The sequence below is a fragment of the Mustelus asterias genome, chromosome 19 (assembly GCF_964213995.1).
Source record: "Mustelus asterias chromosome 19, sMusAst1.hap1.1, whole genome shotgun sequence".
Taxonomy (NCBI): Eukaryota; Metazoa; Chordata; class Chondrichthyes; order Carcharhiniformes; family Triakidae; genus Mustelus; species Mustelus asterias.
The window spans coordinates 11,876,725-11,903,011 of record NC_135819.1 but is presented as its reverse complement, the minus strand read 5'-3'; the positions used below and the strand labels follow the sequence as shown (position 1 = coordinate 11,903,011).

Here is a 26,287-nt window from a genome sequence, read left to right as displayed (position 1 = left end):
GAACATGATGGAAAGACTCAGGTCAAGCCACCAGCAGCAGATTTCCTACTCCAGGAAAGCTATCAGCAAGCCAGAGAGAGAGAGAGAGACACTTCTTTCCAACTTGATGTCCCATCTGAAACTAAAACCTGCAGCTCAGAACTGAAATTGAATGAGCTCCTGTAAACATTCCTCCTCCTGGAAATTAATTCCCAAATTAAAAATACACAACCCCCATTTAAGCCTCTTAAGGAGCAATAAAAGGGCTCCTCATAGACAACCCGGCAACAATGACATTTGCGAAGGCTGTGAGCTGCAGAGAGCATGATATAAAAAATATTCTCTTAAAGGTACACTAACATCACAAATGTTCCAACCAAACAAACCTTCTTATAAACCTACCCCTGCCACGGGTTTAACACAAAAAACAAGGATGCTCGCAGGATGCTGTTGAATTCTGCAGCTTTCTTGACACACAAACAGACAAGAATCATGTAATTATTACAGTGCAAAAGGAGGCCATTTGGCCCATCGTGTCTGCACCAACCACAATTTCATCCAGGCCCTATCCTCGTAACCCCATGCATTTACCCTAGCTAGTCCACCTGACACTAAGGGGCAATTTAGTAATAGTCAATCCACCTAACCCACACATCTTTGGACTGTGGGAGGAAACCGAAGCACCCGGCGGAAACCCACACAGACATGAGGAGAATGTGCAAACTCCGCACAGACAGTGACCCAAAGCCATGAATCGAACCCGGCTCTCTGGCGCTGTGAGGCAGCAGTGCTAACCACTGTGCCACCGTGCCGCCCAAAGTGGATATTGGGCTTCCTTTGAGCCGGAAGCTTGAAGTCAGAACAGCTTCCCAAAACACATGGGAGAGAGAGTGACGGAACACTGCATCCAGCCTGAGAGTGACTGAACACTGCACCCAGCCTGAGAGTGACTGAACACTGCATCCAGCCTGAGAGTGGCTGAACACTGCATCCAGCCTGAGAGTGACTGAACACTGCATCCAGCCTGAGAGTGACTGAACACTGCATCCAGCCTGAGAGTGACTGAACACTGCATCCAGCCTGAGAGTGACACAACACTGCATCCAGCCTGAGAGTGACACAACATTGCATCCAGCCTGAGAGTGACACAACACTGCATCCAGCCTGAGAGTGACTGAACACTGGATCCAGCCTGAGAGTGGCTGAACACTGCATCCAGCCTGAGAGTGACTGAACACTGCATCCAGCCTGAGAGTGACACAACACTGCATCCAGCCTGAGAGTGACACAACACTGCATCCAGCCTGAGAGTGACACAACACTGCATCCAGCCTGAGAGTGGCTGAACACTGCCCCCAGCCTGAGAGTGGCTGAACACTGCATCCAGCCTGAGAGTGACTGAACACTGCCCCCTGCCTGAGAGTGACAGAACACTGCATCCAGCCCGAGAGTGACTGAACACTGCATCCAGCCTGAGTGACTGAACACTGCATCCAGCCTGAGAGTGACTGAACACTGCATCCAGCCCGAGAGTGACTGAACACTGCATCCAGCCCGAGAGTAACTGAACACTGCATCCAGCCCGAGAGTGACTGAACACTGCATCCAGCCCGAGAGTGACTGAACACTGCATCCAGCCCGAGAGTGACTGAACACTGCCCCAGCCTGAGAGTGACTGAACACTGCCCCCAGCCCGAGAGTGACTGAACACTGCCCCCAGCCCGAGAGTGACTGAACACTGCATCCAGCCCGAGAGTGACTGAACACTGCATCCAGCCTGAGAGTGAGTGAACACTGCATCCAGCCCGAGAGTGACTGAACACTGCATCCAGCCTGAAATAAGACACCTTTTCTAACTAACACAGCAGCCTGCAGCCCAAACTGAAAGTGAAGCTTAAAAAACGGTCCAAAGGCACCTAACCTATCCATCATTCTCTCTCCAACAATTCAGGGCCATAAAAATCCTGGACACTGCATTAGGCCCAGAGTAAAAATAACCATTTAGGCGGCAATAAAAGAATGATAAAAGCAGGCAGCCGGTGCCACAATGAAAAAAAAAGGGCAGAACTTGCTCACAAACTGCAGAGAACATAATTAAAAACACATCTCTTAAAGGCGCAGTAGCGTCACACAGAACACGTTAGAAAAATGCAAGTGGGTTAAAGCATCAACGGAAGCTGCAGTTTACACATCAAGACACACAATTCTATACAAATGGGAGTGGTGACGGTCACTCCACTCACGCATGAAGATAAACTTTAAATGTAATTGTCTTTTGTCCTGCGGTGTTAAGTAAACACAGTTAGAGTTTTAACAACATCAGGTTAAAGTCCAACAGGTTTATTTGGTAGCAAATACCATTAGCTTTCGGAGTGCTGCTCCTTCGTCAGATGGAGTGGAAATGTGCTTTCAAAACATCAGCCTGAGAATGACTGAACACTGCACCCAGCCTGAGAGTGACTGAACACTGCACCCAGCCTGAGAGTGACTGAAGACTGCACCCAGCCTGAGAGTGACTGAACACTGCACCCAGCCTGAGAGTGACTGAAGACTGCACCCAGCCTGAGAGTGACTGAACACTGCACCCAGCCTGAGAGTGACTGAACACTGCACCCAGCCTGAGAGTGACTGAAGACTGCACCCAGCCTGAGAGTGACTGAACACTGCACCCAGCCTGAGAGTGACTGAACACTGCATCCAGCCTGAGAGTGACTGGTCTCGGGCTGTTTTGAGAGCACATTTCCACTCCATCTGACGAAGGAGCAGCGCTCCGAAAGCTAATGGTATTTGCTACCAAATAAACCTGTTGGACTTTAACCTGGTGTTGTTGAAACTCTTACTGTGTTCACCCCAGTCCAACGCCGGCATCTCCACATTGTGTTAAGTAAACCCTTTCATAAAATAAAAATTGTGATGCCTTTTCCTAATTATAATGGTATCTTCCTCCAGGGATATGTGTGGCTCAGCCTTACGAAATCATGGTAAAGAGGGATTTTTTCATCGACCTCCGACTTCCATATTCTGTCGTCCGCAATGAGCAAGTGGAAATTAGAGCAATCCTGTACAATTATGATGAGGAGGAAATTAAGGTAATTTTGGCAATCTATTTATCTCATCAATGTGCATTACCATTCGTTCCAGGGATGCAAGATGGTGCTAAGGTGAGCCACCTCCTTGAACACAACTGGGTGACTGCAGAAGGTAGTTATGAGTCAATTGTGTTGCTGGAATCTGCAGTCACGTCTTAGCCAGACAGCGTATGGATCTCAGCTTCATCGAATCATAGAATCCCGACAGTGCAGAAGGAGGCCATTTGGCCCATCGAGTCTGCACCGACCACAATCCCACCCAGACCCTACCACTGTAATCCCACCTATTCATCCTGACCCTAGGATCAATTTAGCATGGCCAATCAACCTAACCTGCACATCTTTGGAGTGTGGGAGGAAACTGGAGCACCCGGAGGAAACCACGCAGACACGGGGAGAACGTAAAGACTCCGCACAGGCAGTGACCCAAGCCAGGAATTGAACCCGGGTCCCTGGCGCTGTGAGGCAGCAGTGCTAACCCCTGTGCCACCGTGCCACTAGCATTACTGATACTAATTTTTCATTCCAAATTTAATTAATTGAGTTCTAACTTGTTCAGCTGCTGTGATTCAAAATCATTTCTCTGCATCTTAAGTCCAGCCTGTAGGGTGGCACGGTGGCACAGTGGTTGGCACGGCTGCCTCACAGCGCCAGGGACCCGGGTTCGATCCAGCCTTTCCCCCTTGTAATTGACACTTCCACCCTGGGGAAAAAGCCTCTGACTCTCCACCCTGTCTGTGCCTCTCATCATTTTGTAGACCTCTATCAGGTCTCCCCTCAGCTTCCGTCATTCCAGTGAAAACAATCCTAGTTTATTCAATCTCTCCTCATAGTCAACACCCTTGAGACCAGGCAACATCCCAGTGAACTTTCTTGGCACTCTCCCCAAAGCTTCCACGTCCTTCTCGTAGTGTGGCAACCAGAACTGCACGCGATACTCCAAATGCGGCCTAACCAAGGTTTAGAGAAAGAATGTTCCCGATGGTGGGGGGAGCCAGAACTAGAGGGCATAGTTTGAGGATAAGGGGTAAACCTTTTAGGACTGAGGTGTGGAGAAATTTCTTCACCCAGAGGGTGGTGAATGTGTGGAATTCACTCCCACAGAAAGTAGTTGAGGCCAAAACGCTGTGTGATTTCAAGAAGAAATTAGATATAGCTCTTGGTCTAAAGGGATCAAGGGATATGGGGGAAAGGGGGGATCAGGATATTGAATTTGATGATCAGCCATGATCAAAATGAACGGCGGAGCAGGTTCGAAGGGACGAATGGCCTCCTGCTTCTAGTTTCTATGGGCCCGATTTTCCATCGCGTTGCACCCGTTTTCGGGCACGAAGACTTGGTAAAATCGGGCGTGAGGTGAGTAGCGCAATCTGCCTCCACCTCCAATTCGGTTCCCCCCTTTATCAAGTCCTGAAAATGGCCATTTAAATGCATTTGCTTGCATTTAAATTGTCTTAATGGGCTGCACGCCAAACTTTACAGGCACTTTCCCCTTTTACCACCGTGTTTGCCCATCCGGAATCGGCACGAAACAGACATGCTCCATTGAAGTCTGATTTGGGCGCTCCATCAATGAGAGTTAGTGAGGAGTTAGGTGCCTAGCGTCCGATGGCTCTCTGATTGAGATCAATGGGGGTGGGGGAAGGTGGGTCCGCTGCCACTCTGCCTGAGATCAGTGGGGGTGGAGGGGGGGGTTGCTGCCACTCTGCCTGAGATCAGTGGGGGTGGAGGGGGGGGTTCGCTGCCACTCTGCCTGAGATCAGTGGGGGTGAAGGGGGGGGTTCGCTGCCACTCTGCCTGAGATCAGTGGGGGTGGAGGGGGGGGTTCGCTGCCACTATACCTGAGATCAGTGGTGGGAAGGGGGAGGTTGGCTTCCATTCTACCTGAGATCAGTCGGAGGGAAGATGGGTCCGCTGCCACTTTGCCTGAGATCAGTGGGGGGAAAGGGGTGGTCCGCTGCCACTATGCCCGAGGTCAGTGGAGGGGAAGGGGCGGGTCCGCTGCCACTATGCAAGAGGTCAGTGGAGGGGAAGGGGGGGTCCGCTGCCACTCTGCCTGAGACCAGTAGTGGGGGGGGGGGGGGGGGAGGGGAAGGGGGGTGAGGGATCTGTGATCGGTCTGGGAGGCAAAGGGGGCGGGGGATAAGGGGGTCAGTAATGTTGTGGGGGTGGGGCAATGCCTGTGGGGGCCAAGGAGGACGCATTCACCGGCCCGGGCGTGATGCGGCAGGGGAGCGTCTATTTTTTCTTCTGCGCATGCGCAGTTGGAGGCGCCGATTGGAGCTGAAGGATTTCGGGCGCGTTAAGCCCCGCTCACAGGCTTCTGCGGCGCGATTCGGAATTGCTGATATTTTTTCAGGCAGAGTGCGTATTGGGGAGGGGGGGAGGCACCTGAGAACGGGTCTAAAAGTCAGATCTGAAACACTCCCAGTTTCAAGTCCGCCCAGCACTTGGAATCAAAATGGTAAAATAGGGCCCTGTGTTTCAATGTTTATAATTTAATTGCGTTTTACATTCTAGGCGCGTGTGGAGTTTCCGTACAATGAAAAGCTTTGCAGCAGTGCAAAGCAGACAGCGAGATTCAGAATTGAAGTTCGAGTCCCCGCTAAAGGATCCATTGCTGTGCCGTATGTGATAGTCCCATTGATCATTGGAGAAATAGATATTCAAGTCAAAGCTTCAGTCTACGACAGGCTTGTTTCTGATGGTGTGTGGAAAAGGCTTCGAGTGGTAGTAAGTATGACAATTCTGGATGTTCTTAGTATTAATAACAATACTAATTTCCTGATTTTTGGTCTCCAAACTTGAGAAAGGACATACTGGCACTGGAGGGGGTGCAGAGGAGATTCACTAGGTTGATTCCGGAGTTGAGAGGGTTGGCTTATGAGGAGAGACTGGGGCTATACTCATTGGAACTCAGAAGAATGAAGGGAGATCTTATAGAAACATATAAGATTATGAAGGGAATAGATAGAAGCAGGGAGGTTGTTTCCACTGGCGGGTGAAATTAGAACTAGGGGGCTGATGCACGTTATTACTCACGAGGCTTGAGATGCTCAAGGAAATAAAGGCTTTTATTTACTATTACAACGAAGCTACCATATATAGTACACGATCCCAGACTGAGGGGTCCCAGACAGAGCAGTGACCTTTATACCTCTCCCAAGAGGCGGAGCCCGACTGGGATGTACCATAATAACTATAATACAGGTAGAACAGCCCAACCCTAACCCCAACAGTAACAAGTAGAACAACCCATCCCTAACCCCAACAGCAACATATATACAGACTCGTAGTACTGGCCAGACCCTTGCTCAGTACTACCTAGTGGGAACCAACGATGGTTCACCACAGGGGCATGGCCTCAAAATAAGGGGGAGCAGATTTAGGACTGAGTTGAGGAACTTCTTCACACAAAGGGTTGTGAATCTGTGGAATTCCCTGCCAGTGAAGCAGTTGAGGCTACCTCATTGAATGTTTTTAAGGCAAGGATAGATACATTTTTGAACAGTGAAGGAATTAAGGGTTATGGTGAGCGGGCGGGTAGGTGGAGCTGAGTCCACGAAAAGATCAACCTTGATATTATTGAATGGCAGAGCAGGCTCGAGGGGCCAGATGGCCTACTCCTGCTCCTAGTTCTTATGTTCTTCTGTTCTTATTTGAATCATACAACGTTTCCAGTATGGAATGAGATTCCAGTATAAAGTTCAGCTCACCAAAGCATTAGTGAGGCGCTGACCTAGTGGTATTATGCCAGACTACTAATCCAGGAGCTCAGCTAAAGTAGAGGCGTTGGTGGGCTTTCTTAACTATAGCGTTGACACGGGGGAACAGGACAGGTTGTTGGTGATCTGGACACCTAAAAACATGAAGCTCTCGACCCTTTCTACTTCGTCCCCATTGATGTAGACAGGGGCATGTTCTGCTTTACATTTCCTGAAGTCGATGACAATCTCCTTTGTTTTGTTGACATTGAGGGAGAGATTATTGTTGCCGCACCAGTTCACCAGATTCTCTATCTCATTCCTGCACTCTGTCTCGTCATTGTTTGAGGTCCGACCCACAACGGTGGTGTCATCAGCAAACTTGAAAATCGAATTGGAGGGGAATTTGGCCGCACAGTCATAGGTGTATAAGGAGTATAGTCGGGGGCTGAGAACACAGCCTTGTGGGGCACCGGTGTTGAGGATGGTTGTGGAGGAGGCGTTGTTGCCTATCCTTACTGATTGCGGTCTGTGGGTTAGATTTTGCCAATCTCCTTACATTTTGTCCCCTGGTTTTCGATCCTTTTCCGAGCAGGAACAGTTTTCCTTTATCTACTCTGCCTACACACCTCTCGCCATTTTGAAAACATCGATTTAATCTCCTCGTAATGTTATCTCCTCCAAGGAATACAGCCCCGACTTCCCCAGTTTATTCCCTTAGTCTAAGTCTCTCGTCTGCATGAACATTCTTGCAAATCTTTTCATTTTCATACCTGAATTTGATCTTCCAAAATGCATCATCTCGCATTTGTCCGGATGACTCCATCTGCCATTTTTCTTCCTCAAGTCTTCAATCTATCCATATCCTGCTTGGAAACTTTGACAATCCTCATCACTATCCGCAACTCCGCCAATTTCTGTGTCATCCGCAGATGGTCTGCACATAAGCAGACACCTGCGTCGCAAGTCACAGTGGCTGACGTTTGAACATTAGAGTGAACTACAAATTAATTTTGCGCAAACATAGTGCAAAATTAGACATATAAATTCTAGCCACTTGCTGGTTCTGTCAGTCACAACTAAGTGTAGGGTGTGGACCACATCCAGGATGAACGATAATGATGCTGGTTGGGGGAAATTGTCTTATTCAGAATGTGTTAATCTCGAGTTTCATAGCAGCTTAAGCAGAAATATTAGACCCAGAAGAAATCTGACTCTATCATATTCATTTCTGTCGAGAAAACGCTGGAAAATCTCAGCAGGTCTGGCAGCATCTGTAAGGAGAGAAAGGAGCTGACGTTTCGAGTCCAGGCGACCCTTAGTCAAAGCTAAAAGGCACAGAAAGTGGGAGATATTTATAGTGTAGGGTGTAGGGTATTCTCTCTGTGGGCTGCCATTAGCAGCCTTTCACCTTGTTCCTGTGGCTATGACTCATCTTTCATTCCCTCCCCTGCAGTATAAATATCTCCCACTTTCTCTGCCTTTTAGCTTTGACAAAGGGTCATCTGGACTCGAAACATCAGCTCTTTTCTCTCCTTACAGATGCTGCCAGACCTGCTGAGATTTTCCAGCGTTTTCTCTCTCGGTTTCAGATTCCAGCATCCACAGTAATTTGCTTTTATTCATTTCTTTCTTTTTTTTTCTTGTAGCCAGAAGGGAAAAGAGTCGATTCTGTGAAAACCTTTGAATTGAATCCTAAAGGTTAGTTCCTATTAACATTCTAATATGTTTATTTGATTAGTGTCGCAAGTAGGCTTGCATTCACAGCACAATGAAGTTACTGTGAAAATCCCCCAGTCGCCACACTCCGGCGCCTGTTCGGGGACACTGAGGGAGAATTTAGCACGGCCAATGCACCCTAACCAGTCGTCTTTCGGACTGTGGAGGGAACCAGAGCACCCGGAGGAAACCCACGCAGACACGGGAAGAATGTGCATTCTCCACACAGTCAGTGACCCAAGCTGGGAATGGAACCCAGGCCCCTGGCGCTGTGGGGCAGCAGTGCTGAAGAATCTTGGGCTGGGAAGACTCCTGAAATGTGGAATAGTGTTGGGGATGGAGAAAAGTACGAGCAGATTGTAATTCGATGGTGATTGCCACTTGGCAAAGGATTTGGTGTCTGCAGGAATGAAATAATTTGAGGAGAGAGCAAGAAGTCATAATGGGGCGAATTGTTTAATGTCACTCACCATTTTCCACTCGGAAACATGGAATCCTAAGTTGCACCACACAGACGAAATGAGACTTGGATAGAAAGTTCCATCAGTTTGAGGTTAACTTATTAGAGTTATCTCAGAATCTTAGCACTCCCTTCTCCAATGGTGAAACCTTGGGGTGACATGATGGCACAGTGGTTAGCATTGCTGCCTTACAGCGCCAGGGACCTGGGTTCGATGCCCAGCTTGGGTCCCTGTCTGTTGGAAGTCTGCACGTTCCCCCGGTGTCTGCATGGGTTTCCTCTGGGTACTCCAGTTCCCGCCCACAGTCCGAACGAAGTACTGGTTAGGGTGCATTGGCCGTGCTAACTTCTCCCTCAGTGTACCCGAGCAGGCGGCGGAGTGTGGTGACTGGGGGGATTTTCACAGTAACTTCATTGCAGTGTTAATGTAAGCCTACTTGTGACACTAATAAATAAATATTAACACTTTAATGAAAGTGCATTTTCCGGCTGTGTAACGTCTTTGCAGTGTTAATGTAAGCCTACTTGTGACACTAATAAAATAAACTTTAAACTTGGGAGGAATTAAAATAAGGAAATCTCTGGTAAATTCCAGGAGGGTTGAGAAAGTGAGGAAAAGAGAAAGTGTTTCAAAAATACAGACAAAGCAAACCCAAACCAATTGTTGTCAATAAAGTGAAAGATTTGATTGAAATAGTTTTTAAATATTAATCAAAATATATTCTATCTTTAATTAGGTGGACAACAAGTGATTAATATTAATATGGAAGTCCCACATGATGTCGTTCCAAATACAGATTTGCTGGTGCTCCTTAATCTTCAAGGTACAATGATTGCGGTGAAGGTTCTTGAGTCCAAACAATCCAAGCCAATTTTCTTGGAAAAACCGGAGCATTAAGCATGCGGCTAGATTCCGTTCGACATGTTGTATTTAGAGTATTTGGAATATTCATGATACGGAACATCTTTACAATAATAGTTTACTCTGGCTTTTGGTATTTGACTGGCGATTGGATAATTGAAGGGAAATTAATGGGATACCTCCCTAAAATGAACACAAATAGCACACACCTTGAGTATATTTTTCCTTTGTTAAGATCAGTCCAGAAACTCCAAGGTGTCCTGTGAAGTTACAGTTGATTTTGGCATTACAATGAGCACAAGATGTTTATTTTTAAAATTTATTTTCTTATTCATTCGTGGGACACGGGCGTCGCTGGCTGGGCCAGCATTTATTGCCCATCCCTAGTTGCCCGAGGGCAGTTGAGAGTCAACCACATTGCTGTGGCTCTGGAGTCACATGTAGGCCAGACCGAGTAAGGACGGCAGATTTCCTTCCCTAAAGGGCATTAGTGAAGCAGATGGGTTTTTCCGACAATCGACAATGGTTTCATGGTCATCAGTAGATTCTTAACTCCAGATATTTTTTATTGAAGTCAAATTGCAGCATCTGCCGTGGCGGGATTCGAACCCGGGTCCCCAGAACATTAGCTGGGTTTCTGGATTAATAGTCTAGCGATAATACCACTCGGCCATTGCCTCCCCAAGTGTGATTCAAGTGACCCACTAGGAAGCCTTTATCAAAAACAAATTATTTAAGAACACAGTTGAAATATAACAAAAAGAATTAGCACAATTTCTACCAGTTATAAGAGGTCAGCAAGAGCACGCCCTCCACCCTGGAAGCCCTGGATGAACCTATATCTGAGGTCACCTTCGCAGATGTCAGAGCAGCTTTCTTTAAAGTCAACCCACGGAAAGCGACTGGCCTGGATGGGGTACCTGGATGTGCACTCAGATCCTGCATGGATCAGCTGGCGGGGGTATTCACAGACATCTTCAACCTCTCTTTACACCAATCTGGGGTCTCTATCTGCTTCAAGAAGATGACTATCATTCCGGTACCAAAGGAAAGCCAGGCAGTACGCCTTAATGGCTATCATCCGGTGATTCTGACATCCATCATTATGAAGTGCTGCGAAAGGTTAGTCATGGCACGAATCAATTCTGGCCTCCCATCTCCGTGGCCCTGCACTCAACCCTGGAGCACCTAGATAACAAGGACACTTATGTCAGACTCCTATTTATTGACTACAGCTCAGCCTTCAACACCATTATTCCTATGAAACTCATCTCCAAACTCCGTGACCTGGGCCTTGGATCCTCCCTCTGTGACTGGATCCTGAACTTCCACACCCACAGACCGTAATCAGTAAGGATACTGTTTATTTGAATATGAGGCAGAGAGCTATTATTTTTCCCTCTTCTCAGTGCCTTTGTTTGAAGCAAATGAGGGAATATTTTTTATGTTGCTGCACTTCTAATTATAGTCATAGGATGATAAGGAAAGAGAAGGTAAGTACGACTAAGTCGATAGCTTTTAGAACATAGAACATAGAAAAACTACAGCACAAACAGGCCCTTCGGCCCACAAGTTGTGCCGAACACATCCCTACCTCTAGACCTACCTATAACCCTCCATCCTATTAAGCTTCATGTACTCATCCAGGAGTCTCTTAAAAGACCCTATTGAGTTCGCCTCCACCACCCCTGAGGGCAGCCGATTCCACTCACCCACCACCCTCTGTGTGAAAAACATACCCCTAACATCTCCCGTGTACCTACCCCCTAGCACCTTAAACCTGTGTCCTCTCGTAGCAGACATTTCCACCCTGGGAAAAAGCCTCTGAGCGTCCACCCGATCTATGCCTCTCAACATCTTGTACACCTCTATTAGGTCTCCTCTCATCCTTCGTCTCTCCAAGGAGAAAAGACCGAGCTCCCTCAGCCTATCCTCATAAGGCATGCCACTCAATCCAGGCAACATCCTTGTAAATCTCCACTGCACCCTTTCAATCTTTTCCACAACCTTCCTATAGTGAGGCGACCAGAACTGAGCACAGTACTCCAAGTGGGGTCTGACGAGGGTCTTATATAGCTGCCAAAGAGCAGACGCAATCACAATTGGCCACATTGTCTTCTTCTGTAAAATGTTACATGTATAATACAAACAAAGTTTAGTTTATTTATTAGTGTGACAATTAGACTTACATTTATATTTGATTTGATTTATTATTGTCACATGTATTAACATACAGTGAAAAGTATTGTTTCTTGCGCGCTATACAGACAGAGCATACCATTCATAAAGAAGGAAACGCGAGAGTGCAGAATGTAGTGTTACAGTCATAGCTAGGGTGTAGAGAAAGATCAACTTAATGCGAGGTAAGTCCATTCAAAAGTCTGACAGCAGCAGGGAAGAAGCTGTTCTTGAATCGGTTGGTACGTGACCTCAGACCTTTGTATCTTTTTCCCGAAGGAAGAAGGTGGAAGAGAGAATGTCTGGGGTAGATGGGGTCCTTAATTATGTTGGCTGTTTTGCCGAGGCAGCGGGAAGTGTAGACAGAGTCAATGGATGGGAGGCTGGTTTGTGTGATGGATTGGGCTACATTCATGACCCTTTGTAGTTCCTTGCGGTCTTGGGCAGAGCAGGAGACATACCAAGCTGTGATACAACCAGAAAGAGTGCTTTCTATGATGCATCTGTAAAGGTTAGTGAGAGTCGTAGCTGACATGCCAAATTTCCTTAGCCTTCTGAGAAAGTAGAGGCGTTGGTGGGCTTTCTTAACTATAGTGTCGGCATGGGGGGACCAGGACAGGTTGTTGGTGATCTGGACACCTAAAAACTTGAAGCTCTCGACCCTTTCTACTTCATCCCCGTTGATGTAGACATGTTCTCCTTTACGCTTCCTGAAGTCGATGACTATCTCCTTTGTTTTGTTGACATTGAGGGAGAGATTATTGTTGCTGCACCAGTTCACCAGATTCTCTATCTCATTCCTGTACTCTGTCTCATCATTGTTTGAGATCCGACCCACTACAGTGGTGTCATCAGCAAACTTGAAAATCGAATTGGAGGGGAATTTGGCCGCACAGTCATAGGTGTATAAGGAGTATAGTAGGGGGCTGAGAACACAGCCTTGTCGAGCACCGGTGTTGAGGATGATCGTGGAGGAGGTGTTGTTGCCTATCCTTACTGATTGTGGTCTGTGAGTTAGGAAGTTCAGGATCCAGTCGCAGAGAGAATAGCTGAGTCACCTCCAATTTACACTGCAAAAGGGCATTGGCCAATTCCTCCTGACAGCTAAGTCCATATGTGTTTAAATTAAAGATTCATGAGTTTATGCTCCAATTGGGGATGGAATTTTCACAAAGGGCCACCTATCTTTTCATACTAGCTTTTCTGCTATAGTTAAGAAAGCCCACCAATGCCTCTACTTTCTCAGGAGGCTAAGGAAATTTGGCATGTCAGCTACAACTCTCACCAACTTTTACAGATCCACCATAGAAAGCATTCTTTCTGGTTGTATCACAGCGTGGTATGGGCTCCTGCTCTGCCCAAGACCGCAAGAAACTACAAAGGGTCGTGAACGTAGCCCAATCCATCAGGCAAACCAGCCTCCCATCCATTGACGCCATCTACACTTCCCGCTGCCTCTGCAAAGCAGCCAGCATAATCAAGGACCCCACGCACCGCGGACATTCTCTCTTCCATCTACTTCAGTCAGGAAAAAGAGACAAAAGTCTGAGGACACGTGCCAACTGACTCAAGAACAGCTTCTTCCCTGCTGCTGTCAGACTTTTGAATGGACCTACCTTGCATTAAGTTGATCTTTCTCTACACCCCAGCTATGACTGTAACACTACATTCTGCACCCTCTCCTTTCTTTCTCTATGAACAGTATGCTTTGTCTGTATAGCACGCAAGAAACAATACTTTTCACTGTATACTAATACATGTGACAATAATAAATCAAATCCTGTGCAAAATGGGAGAATTACTTCAAAGTGTCTTATCAATGGACTTCTTCTAAGACAGAGAAAAAAATTTAATATTTGTGGTTGGGATTGGTTTTCTGAAATGAAGAGTGCGATGCTTCTGTTGATTAGATCTGACTATGGTTAAGTGTTTTTTGTTTGATATTTGTAGGGATAGTGGGGGTCAAAGGCATTGAAGTATCCAATCAGCTGTGACCTTATTTAATGGTGGAGAAGGCTCGACAGACTGAACGTTCCTATTTATCAGCTTCTTATGAAGGTATTTTGTTCACGAAACAGGAGATATTTTAGCGCAAACAATTGAAAACACTATTGATGGAGCAAAACTGAAGCATCTAATTCGAGCCCCTTCTGGCCACGGAGAGCAGAATATGGCATCGATGACCCCAGTTGCGATTGTCACCAACTATCTGGACAAAACCCGGCAATGGGAAAGGGTTGGAATAGTTCGTAGAGATACTGCACTGAAGAACATTCAGCAAGGTACACATCGCTATTCTCATATACAAGATTGTTAAAATAAGGAGTATCATGTTTTTTGGAATTTGAATTTTACGGATTGATGCACATTGAGACTTGATGGATATTGAGACTATCACTGGTATTCCGGAGATGAAGGCTTTGTTGTCTGAAGAGAGATTGAACAGTTTAGGCCGATACTCTCTGGAATTTAGAAGAATGAGGGGAGGTCAAATTGAGGCATACAAGATGATAAAAGGTATGGGTAAAGTAGACGTGGAGCGGATGCTTCCTCTTGTGGGGCATTCTAGGGCAAGAGGCCATCGAATCCTGACAGTGCAGAAGGAGGCCATTCGGCTCATCGAGTCTGCACCAATCACAATCCCATCCAGGCCCTACTCCTGTAACCCCACATATTTACCCTGCTAATCCCCTGACACTGAGGGGCAATTTAGTATGGCCAATCAACCTAACCCGCACATCTTTGTACTGTGGGAGGAAACCGGAGCACCCGGAGGAAACCCACGCAGACACGGGGAGAACGTGCAAACTCCACACAGACAGTGACCCGAGGCTGGAATTGAACCTGGGTCCCTGGTGCTCTGAGGCAGCAGTGCTAACCATTGTGCCGCCGTGTCGCCTTAGTCTTAGGATAAGGGGCAGCAAATTTCAAACAGAGCTGAGGAGAAACTACTTCTCCCAAAGGGTTGTGAATCTATGGAATTCGCTACCCCAAAGTGCGGTGGGTGCTGCGACAGTGAGTAAATTTAAGGAGGAGTTAGACAGATTTTTAATTGGTAATGGGTTGAAGGGTTATGGGGAGAAGGCAGGAAAATGGGGATGAGGAGCATATCAGCCATGATCGAATGGTGGAGCAGACTCGATGGGCCGAATGGCCTAATTCTGCTCCTTGCGAACTTATGGTATAACGCAAGTAAGGTTCAGAATGAAGGCTGCATTTTGTATTGCACTGACAGTGCTAACCTTGAGTGTGATAGATTGCAATATGACGATATTTCAAAATCAAACACTGCCCTTTATTCATCTTGCAGAGATTTCAAAACACTTTTTGTTAAGCTCCCCCTCTTCAGATATTCATGAGTTATTCACTCCCCCTCCCCACTGCCTCTTTTTAAGGCCCTGTATATTGTAGTCTAAGCAATGATTGAAATTACTGGTTTCACCAAATGGGTAAATAATTGAGTCGTTCAAAACATCAGTGGCGCAGTGGTTAGCACTGCTGCCTCACAGCGCCGGGGACTAAGGTTCGATTCGTGGCTTGGCTCACTGTCTGTGCGGAATCTGCACATTCTCCACGTTACTGGGTAGCAGCACAGAAAGATCTGTGGGGCCAAAGATGGAAAAAAAAGAGATAGTTGAAATAGGCTTTAGTGAAGACACTGACCAAAATGTGCATGCAACTCAACACAGAAGGAATTAAGGTTATGTCGGCATGGTAGAGATTATGAGAGACATGTTGTTGTCAAAATCCAATGACAGGGAGCAAAGAATATACTGGCAAAAGTCCAAAATTAGAGTCTGGTGTGGGATAGAGTTGACAAATTGGAGCATGATAGAACCTGTATGTAGGTTTGGAGAGACTGTGAAAAGAGAAATGGATCTCGAAACTATTTAAGGGACTTGACCCTGCTCTCATTTTCTCTGTTTGAGATTGGCTTGGAATTTGTATGTTTAGGCTTCTCCCCGACGCCCCCCCCCCCCATTTTCTCTGATGCTATGCACTGTTGTGACCCCCACTGATGTTCAATGTGACGGCATCTCAAACTCCAGCAGCGAAACTTGAAAAGCCAGTTCTTAACTCTTTATTTTGTAATTTGGAAAAAGCGTGGGAAAGATTAAACCAGGTGAGGAAAAGGACCAGTCCTGTTGTAAATTATTCAAATAGCAAAATGTTTATTAAACATTAAAACGCAAAATAAAAATGCAACAGTAAAACACAACATTTGCGATTAATTACAATAATGGTTACGCATACGGTAGACTTAATTCACCGCCTCCCCATATTTAAATCTAGTTACTTTCCTAAACTCCAAGAATACACCTCCCCCAAAACAACATCCCATAGGTTTTAACACATTGAACCAACTGTAGCTTTCTTTTAGGGAACCTTTCTCCTAGCTTAGAGTAAAACTTATGGGGACTGATGTTAGGAATGGATTAACAGACCTTTCAATTAAGTCCTAATGTGATGTCAATTATTCAATAGAAGGTCGCTGATGTAGAAAGGGGCCACACGTGGCACTGGGTGCGGGTGGAGAATTGTGTGGAGTTGGATCAAAGAAATAAAGGCAGTTTATGAAGAAGCAGAACTTGTGTCTCCTTTACTGAACTTCAATCTACAGGGTCAAAAAACTGACACAGACAAGCTTCTGCTGCTTTCTCTCTCTCGCCACGACCACTTGATTCTCTGAGAGAGCTCTGCTCTGCAACTGGGCGTAGCTATGATTTAAATCCCTAGATTGCTAGTGTTGTGGGAAATGTACCACTGAGTCAGGCTTGAAGGTTTCAAGAATACAGTTTTATTTGAATGAAGCTTCGTGGAGAAAAGGCATTAACAAGCAGCAAACCTTCTCTCAATGAGACAATAGGAGTGGTCCATCTTTATACCCTTTACACAATAGATGGACCGGACATCTAGCCATTTTCATATCATTGTAATCAAGTAGATGATCGATCGTTAACACATCGCTATAGACAAATACAGACAGATACAGACATGAACATGTTAACGTTGCATTGTCTTATGAATGGATACATTTCCTACGTCAGTGGCTATCAATGGTTTTAGTTTCGGCCTATTCATATAGTAATTTACAGTAATTGGTTTTCCTGCAGTTATGTGTTCCCGATCCCACCTGTAGCTAATCTCATTATCTACCCCTATTGTCCTTATCCTTAAGCCCTGGCTGGCTTCCTGTAGGATTTGATTCCTGTATGTTTAACTTTGAATAGCTGTCTGTCCTTTATGTTTTAATCTCAGGTGGCTGTCTGTACTGAAAGTCAGTGTCCGTTTAATGTCTCTTTCCCAGGTGACTGTTTGTGTGCCAGGCAGCCATCTGATGCGTACCCATCTGTATATTTTTCCCCCTTCACTAGTCTCTATTCTGCTTAACAAAGTATCGGTTTCATCCTGCTACTGGTCTAACCTGCAACTCACAGGCCCTCAGTACAGGTAACTCCTTATCAATTTCTTTTTATCCAGTTCTTTACTTTTCATTCATTCCAACTTCCTAACAATCCTGGAATGAGATCGCTAATTTCCCCCAGCTTTTTGTGTTTTTTTTTGCTTTCGACTCCCCACATTTAGCGATGTTTCATTTAAAAAAAAATTTGATGTGTTTTCCACCCAGGTTTTGATCAGCAGTTGGCATATCGCAAACAGGATGGTTCTTATGCAGCTTTCCAAAATCGCCGATCTAGCACATGGTATGTCATCATCAAATTAAATGTATCCTTTCTCATTCGGTGGCACGGTGGTTAGCACTGCTGCCTCACAACGGCAGGGACCCGGGTTCGATTCCCGGCTTGGGTCACTGTGTGTGTGGAGTCTGCACGTTCTCCCCGTGTCTGTGTGGGGTTTCCTCCGGGTGCTCCGGTTTCCACACACAATCGGAAAGACGTGCTGGTTAGGTGCTAAATTCTCCCTCAGTGTACCCAAACAGGCACCGGAGTGCGGCGACCAGGGGATTTTCACAGTAACTTCATTGCAATGTTAATGTAAGCCTCCTTGTGACACTAGAGGGTGGTGGGTGAGTGGAATCGGCTGCCGTCAGTGGTGGTGGAGGCAAATTCGATAGGGTCTTTTAAGAGACTTCTGGATGAGTACATGGGACTTAATAGGATTGAGGGTTATAGGTAAGCCTATATATAAGCCTAGGTAGGTAGGGACATGACCGGCGCAACTTGTGGGCCGAAGGGTCTGTTTGTGCTGTAGTTTTTCTATGTTCTATGTTCTATGTTCTAATAAATAAACTGATTTATTTGAATGAATCTTGTTTGTGTGAAGTCCCTTGAGATGTTTTGTTATGTTAACGCTGCTTCACAAGTACAAATTATTGCATTGCTGCTTCTGTCTTCGAATGATACTGCTGCTTTACTAGTCGTTTAGGATACACACAATCATTAGAATCTCTCCAGCAATATGAAGGAGGATTCACTTTCAAGATGCATCTATCTACTATATACCAATGACAATAACTTGTCTCTTTAATAGTGCCTTTAAAGTAGCTCAAAAGCTTCTTCATTGGGAGTGATCACCAAACAAAATGTAACAGTGGAAATATTAGGGCAGGTGACAGTAATGACTTTAATCAAGCAATTGAGGTGGGCCTGTGAGAATATGAACTCAGGAGAAGGACCTCCTCGTGAACCTGCTCCTGGGACTGGCAAATAGGGAGGCCAGACGCCCGGCTTTAGGCTGGACAGTCCAGCTTTTGAGCACTCTGTCCTCCGTCTGGCGCCACCTCGAGCCGGACGTTAATTTGTCCTCCTTTTTTGGGCCTGGCTTCCATTCCTGGTTTGCGGCTGGGCCGCAATCACTCACTGCCGGCGGCCATCTTGCGTTGCCAGGGGATACGGCCGGCGTCCGTCTTGCGTTGCCAGGGGAGACGGCCGGCGACCATCTTGCGTTGCCAGGGGAGATGGCTTCAATGCGGCGGCGGCCGCGCGCTGCCCTCTGGGAGAATTCCCCTCCCGCATATGCTCACAAGCATGCTCACATTTTAATATATTTTTTAAATGTTGATGATTTTTATTCCTATATGCTCCCGTCAGGATTTCGGTTCCTGCACTATTCGGGAACGTCAATTCCTTTTTTTAATTGTGTCTTTTAAAATCTGACCTGAGCGGTGCATTCTGGGAGAACATTTCGCCGCTGGCATCTTGACCTTTGACCAGGTTTGCAATGCCTCCTTTTTGGAAATTTGGAAATGGCCACCCTACTAGCAAGGCATTCCATCTACAGGTCCAGGCAGCAGGCGATCGGGGGGGGGTCGTCCAACCTAACTGTCTGCCCCACTACCACGGCTATATTCATGGCCAAGTGTCCCTGGAGAGGGAGCATGCAGTATCCGAGGGCACAGTTGATGCCTTCTGTGCCCGCTGGGCACCGCAGGGACTGGGGTGCATTATCAACCCTTTTAATCACATTTTAATTTGAGGTTTTAAGTTTCCTTTCCGCTTTTCCTTTTGTTTCGGGCAGTTCCCTTCCTTTTAGGGAGCTGCCCCTTTTTTGAGTTGTCCTTGAGTTAGTTTGATTTCGTTTGTTTGGTTCAACAGATAAAGAGTTCCCTGATTAAGGGCCAAATTGATGGGCCAATCAGGGAGTCTTTTCCTTGTATTTAACCAGGCGTGTCAGTTCCTCTGGGACTCCTAGTGTAGACTGTTAACTGAAAGCTGTTGTCAGACTTGTGACTAAAGATATTTTGGTGAAGGGACTTCTGCCTCCGAGGACTTATTACACTGACCAAAAGCTTGGTCAAGTTAAAGCTTTTAAGGAATGCACTTTTTTAAGAAGAGAGGGGAGATAAAGAGGTGGAGAGGTTTAGGGATGGAATTGCAGAAACATTGGGGCAATGTTTTCCCATCCCGCCTGCCACGGGAATCGGAGCGGGCGAGGAGCGGACCATGGAAGTTAGAATAGAATAGAATAGAATCACTACAGTGCAGAAAGAGGCCATTCAGCCCATCGAGTCTGCACTGACTACAATCCCACCGAAGCCCTATTCCCATAACCCCACTTATTATTTACCCTTGCTAATCCCCCTGACACTCGGGTCAATTTAGCATGGCCGATCAACCTAACCCGCATATCTTTGGACTGTGGGAGGAACCTGGAGCACCCGGAGGAAACCCACGCTGACACGAGGAGAACGGGGAGAATAAAGGGATCTGGTCAGATTGGCAGGGTAGTTGGTGCAAGTTTGGAGGGCCGAAGGGCCTGTCAACGTGCTATAATTTTCTTTGTTCGTTGTTCTAATCACAGCGGTGTTGATTAGATTTCAGTGGGAAAAGTTTATTTAGAGTAATTACAGTCAGTTTTAATACGCCATTAGTGCAGAAAATCTGTTTTATTATTTTATTTAGCTATATTGTTGTCACAAGTCCGCTTACATTAACACTGCAATGAAGTTACTGTGAAAATCTCCTAGTCGCCACACTCCGGTGCCTGTTCGGGTACACTGAGGGAGAATTTAGCACGGTCAATGCACCCTAACCAGCACGTCTTTCAGACTGTGGGAGGAAACCGGAGCACCCGGTGGAAACCCACGCAGACACAGGGAGAACGTGCAGACTCCGCACAGACGGCGACCCAAGCCGGGATTTGAACCCGGGTCCCTGGCGCTGTGAGGCAGCAGTGCTAACGCACTGTGCCACCGTGCCAATCCTTTGTTTGAAATATGAGTTTATATTGCATTTCTTTCCTCGTAGGTTGACTGCTTATGTGCTGAAAGTGTTTGCAATGTCGTATCGATTGATTGACATCCAACCAAATGTTCTCTGTGATGCTGCAAACTGGCTGATTTTAGCGAAACAGGAACCTGATGGTCACTTCAAAGAGGACGCTCCTGTAACTCGTGGAGAGATGACTGTATGCAAAACTTTTTTACAACCAGTATTATAGAAATTAAACAACAGAATCTAAGAATGATACAGGACAGAATGAGGCCATTCAGCCCATCATGCCTATGCCAGCTCTTTGAAGGAAATATCTAGTCAGTCCCAGTCCCCTGCTCTCTTTCTCTAAGTTTTTCTCCTTTAAGTGTTCCTCCAATTCTCTTTAATTATTATTGAATCTTCTTCCATGGAATGTATTCCAGATCATTACTCGCTTTAGTGGCTGGTTAGCTCAGATGGTTAGAGCGTGGTGCTAATAACGCCAAGGTTGCGGGTTCGATCCCCGTTCTAGCCAACATGTGGGGCGGCACGGTGGCACAGTGGTTAGCACTGCTGCTTCATAGCGCCAGGGACCCGGGTTCGATTCCAGCCTTGGCCCACTGTCTGTGCGGAGTCTGCACGTTCTCCCTGTGGTCTGTGTGGGTTTCCTCCGGGTGCTCCGGTTTCCTGCCACAGTCCAAAGCTGTGCAACTTAGGTGGATTGGCCATGCTAAATTGTCCCCTAGTGTCCAAAGATGTGTAGGTTAGGTGGATTGGCCATGCTAAATTGTCCCCTAGTGTCCAAAGATGTGTAGGTTAGGTGTATTGGCCATGCTAAATTGCCCCTTAATGTCCAAAGATGTGTAGGTTAGGTGGATTGGCCATGCTAAATTGCCCCTTAGTGTCCCAAGATGTGTAGGTTGGGGGTATTAGTGGGGTAAATACTTGGGGTTAAGGAGAACAGGTCTGAGTAGGATTGCCCCTTAGTGTCATGGGGATTACGTGGGGTTACAAGGATAGGGCCTGGGTGGGACTGTTGTCAGTGCAGACTTAAACATATAAACATAGAAGATAGGAGCAGGAGGAGGCCATTTGGCCCTTCAAGCGATGGTGCAGAATGTAGTGTTACAGTCATAGCTAGGGTTTAGAGTAAGATCAACTTAGTGCGAGGTCGGTCCATTCAAAAGTCTGGCAGCAGGGAAGAAGCTTTTCTTGAGTCATAGGAAACATAGGGAGGGACAGCTCAATGTTCCAGGGTACAGATGCTCTAGGAAAGATAGAACAGGAGGTAAGAGAGGATGGGGTGTTGCACTTTTGATTAGGGAAAACATCACGGCAGTACTGAGAGGGGATATTTCCGAGGGTTCGGCCACTGAGTCTATATGGGTAGAACTGAGAAATAAGAAGGGGGAAATCACTTTGATAGGGTTGTACTATAGGCCCCCAAATAGTTGGTGGGAAATTGAGGAGCAAATATGTAAGGAGATTACAGATAGCTCCAAGAAAAATAGGGAGGTAATAGTCGGAGATTTTAACTTTCCCAACATTGACTGGGACAGCCATAGTATTAGAGGGTTGGATGGAGAGAAATTTGTTGAGTGTATTCAGGAGGAATTTCTCATTCAGACTAGAGAGGGGGCAAAACGTGACCTCCTCTTGGGAAATAAGGAAGGGCAGGTGACAGAAGTGTTAGTGAGGGATCACTTTGGGACCAGTGACCATAATTCTATTGGTTTTTAGATAGCTATGGAGAATGATAGGTTTGGCCCAAAAGTTAAAATTCTGAATTGGGGCAAGGCTAATTTTGATGGTATCAGGCAGGAACTTTCAACAGTTAATTGGGGGAGTCTGTGGGAAGGCAAAGGGATATCTGGTAAGTGGGAGGCTTTCAAAAGTGTGTTAACCAGGGTTCAGGGTAAGCACATTCCTCTTAGAGTGAAGGACAAGGCTGGCAGAAGTAGGGAACCCTGGATGACTCGGGGTATTGAGGCCCTACTCAAGAAGAAGAAATTGGCACATGACATGCATAGGCAGCTGGGATCAAGTGAATCCCTTGAAGAGTATAGGGGGTGTCGGAGTAGGAGTAGAATTAAGAGGGCAAAAAGGGGACACGAGATTGTTTTGGCAGATAAAGGAAAGGAGAATCCAAAGAGCTTCTACAAATACATAAATGGCAAAAGGATAACAAGGGAGAGAGTAGGGCCTCTTAAGGATCAACAAGGTCATCTATGTGCGGATCCACAAGAGATGGGTGAGATCCTAAATGAATATTTCTCATTGGTATTTACTATTGAGAAAAGCGTGGATGTTAGGGAACTTGGGAAATAAATAGTGATGTCTTGAGGAGTGTACACACCACAGAGAAAGAGGTGCTGGAAGTCTTAAAGCACATCAAGGTAGATAAATCCCTGGGATAAAGCTCGGCACAACATCGTAGGCTGAAGGGCCTGTTCTGTGCTGTACTGTTCTATGACCTGATGAAGTGTACCCCTGGACATTGTGAGAGGCTAGGGGGGAAATTGCGGGTCCCCTAGCCGAGATATATGAATCATCAATAGTCACGGGTGAGGTGCCTGAAGATTGCAGGATGGCAAATGTTGTGCCTTTGTTTAAAAAGGCTGCAGGGAAAAGCCTGGGAACTACAGGCCAGTGAGCCTCACATCTGTAGTGGGTAAGTTGTTGGAAGATATTGTGAGAGACGGTATCTACAGGCATTTAGAGACGCAAGGACTGATTAGGGACAGTCAACATGGCTTTATGAGTGGAAAATCACGTCTCTCAAATTTGATTGAATTTTTTGAAGGGGTAACCAAGAAGGTAGATGAGGGCAGTGCAGTTGATGTTGTCTACATGGACTTTAGCAAGGCCTTTGACAAGGTACCGCATGGTAGGTTGTTGCATAAGGTTAAATCTCATGGGGTCCAGGGTGAGGTATCTAAATGGATACAAAATTGGCTTCTTAAGGGTTGTTTTTCAAACTGGAGGCCTGTGACCAGCAGTGTGCCTCAGGGATCAGTGCTGGGTCCACTGTTATTTGTCATTTATATTAATGATTTGGATGAGCATATAGGAGGCATGGTTAGTAAGTTTGCAGATGACACCAAGATTGATGGCATAGTGGACAGTGAAGAAAGTTATCTCCGATTGCAATGGGATCTTGATCAATTGGGCCAGTAGGCTGATGAATGGCAGATGGAATTTAATTTAGATAAATGCAAGGTGATGCATTTTGGTAGATTGAACCAGGGCAGGACTTACTCAGTTAATGGTAGGGCGTTGGGAAGAATTACAGAACAAAGAGATCTTGGGGTACATATTCATAGCTCCTTGAAAGTGGAGTCACAGGTGGACAGAGTGGTGAAGAAGGCATTCGGCATGCTTGGTTTCATCGGTCAGAACATTGAATACAGGAGTTCGGATGTCTTGTTGAAGTTATACAAGACATTAGATTTACTAGGATGCTACCGGGACTTGATGGTTTGAGTTATAAGGAGAGGCTGGATAGACTGGGACTTTTTTCTCTGGAGTGTAGAAGGCTGAGGGGTGATCTTATAGAGATCGATAAAATAATGAGGGGCAGAGATCAGCTAGTTAGTCATATCTTTTCTCAAAGGTAAGGGAGTCTAAAACTAGAGGGCACAGGTTTAAGGTGAGAGTGGGGAGATACAAAAGTGTCCAGAGGGGCAATTTTTTCACACAGAGTGGTGAGTGTCTGGAACAAGCTACCAGAGATAGTAGTAGAGGCGGGTACAATTTTGTCTTTTAAAAAGCATTCAGACAGTTATATTGGTAAGATGGGTACAGAGGGATATGGGCCAAATGTGGGCAATTGGGATTAGCTTAGGGGTTTAAAAAAAAGGGCGGCATGGGCAAGTTGGGCCGAAGGGCCTGTTTCCATGCTGTAAACCTCTATGACCCTGTGACTCTATAGAAACATAGAAGATAGGAGCAGGAGGAGGCCATTTGGCCCTTCGAGTCTGCTTGAACATTCGTTACGATCTTGGCTGATCATCCAACTCAATAGCCTAACCCTGCTTTCTCCCCATAACCTCATAGAATCCATAGAAACCCTACAGCACAGATAGAGGCCATTCGGCCCATCGGGTCTGCACCGACCACAATCCCACCCAGCCCTTACCCCAATGTTCCTACATATTTACCCACTAATCCCTCTAACCTACGCATCTCAGGACTCTTAACGGGCAATTTTTTGCATGGCCAATCAACCTAACCTGCACATCTTTGTGGGAGGAAACCGGAGCACCCGGAGGAAACCCACGCAGACACGAGGAGAATGTGCAAACTCCACACAGACAGCGACCCAAGCCGGGAATCGAACCCGGGACCCTGAAGCTGTGAAGCAGCAGTGCTAACCACTGTGCTACCGTGCCGCCCATCCCATTCGTCCCAAGTGCTCTATCCAGCCGCCTCATGAATACATCCAATGTTTTGGCATCAACTACTTCCTGTGGCAATGAATTCTGGATGAGCCGGTTGGTACATGACCTCAGACTTTGGTATCTTTTGTTTCCTTTTGATGAATTTGAGGTCTGTGGGTTTGTTGCAATGACCCTAACTGACCCTACTCAGTCAATGTTATTCCTGTGGCTTTCTTTGGTGATTGATTTTTTTTCTGTAACTTTTTTTGACTAAACAGTGAACTCCAAAAATGAAATCAACGATTTAGCGATTTGCTTTGTCATAATGATTGAATGAAATGTTTTATCATTATTTTATTTATTTCCTTTAGGGAGGTATCCGTGGATCAGATTATGACACTTCACTGACTGCATTTGTACTGATTGCAATGATTGAGGCTAAGTCTGCTGATTTAACTTGCTCCGAGGTAAAAAAAAGTCTAATTTTCTTTGTGGAAAATAATATGGCAAGACTACGAGACAACATTTTGGTTTAGTCAATTTTCTTGAATTTGCTTCCAATTCTGTCCCCCAATTCACTCAAAAGGTCTGACTCTTGCTACGTTCCACTGTCATTCATCAGCACAGGTCTTCAGAGGCAACTTTTTTTTATTCAGTTGTGGGACATGGGTGTCTCTGGCCAGACAAGCATTTATTGTCCATCCCTAGTTGCCCTTGAGAAGGTGGTGGTGAGCTGCCTTCTTGAATCGCTGCAGTCCATGTTCTGTGGGTTGACCCACAATGCCGTTAGGGAGGGAATTCTAGGATTTTGACCCAGCAACTGCGAAGGAACGGCCAATATATTTCCAAGTCAGGATGGTGGCTTGGGCGATAACTTTCTGGTGATGGTGTTCCCATGTGTCTGTTGCCCTTGCCCTTCAAGATGGTAGTTGTCGTGGTTTTGGAAGGTGCTGTCTAAGGATCTTTGGTGAATTGCTGCAGTGCATCTTGTAGATAGTACACACTGCTGCTACTGCGCGTCGGTGGTGGAGGGAGTGAATGTTTGTGGATGGGGTGCCAATCAAGCGGGGCTGCTTTGTCCTGGATGGTGTTGAGCTTCTTGAGTGTTGTTGGAACTGCACCCATCCAGGCAAATGGGGAGGCAACACAGGAACAGGCCCTTCGGCCCTCCAAGCCTGTGCCGATCATGATGTCCTAACTAAACTAAAAAACACCTTCTGCCCTTATTCGGTCCGTATCCCTCTATTCCCTCCCTATTCATGC

The 26,287-nt window shown here is 46.2% G+C and overlaps 1 protein-coding gene and 1 non-coding gene across 2 annotated transcripts in view; both read left to right on the top strand.

Moving 5' to 3' along the window:
* LOC144507631 (complement C3-like) overlaps positions 1-26,287 on the top strand; it is a 132,779-nt gene that overhangs the window by 70,780 nt on the left and 35,712 nt on the right. The window contains exons 19-26 of the mRNA XM_078234787.1: positions 2,929-3,068; positions 5,589-5,801; positions 8,422-8,473; positions 9,689-9,775; positions 14,070-14,273; positions 17,621-17,696; positions 20,700-20,859; positions 25,396-25,491. Coding sequence (XP_078090913.1) covers positions 2,929-3,068; positions 5,589-5,801; positions 8,422-8,473; positions 9,689-9,775; positions 14,070-14,273; positions 17,621-17,696; positions 20,700-20,859; positions 25,396-25,491 — 1,028 coding nt within the window. The remainder of the gene's footprint in view (positions 1-2,928; positions 3,069-5,588; positions 5,802-8,421; positions 8,474-9,688; positions 9,776-14,069; positions 14,274-17,620; positions 17,697-20,699; positions 20,860-25,395; positions 25,492-26,287) is intronic.
* trnai-aau (transfer RNA isoleucine (anticodon AAU)) lies at positions 21,107-21,180 on the top strand. Its single transcript has one exon. It is a non-coding gene; the product is annotated as a tRNA-Ile (tRNA).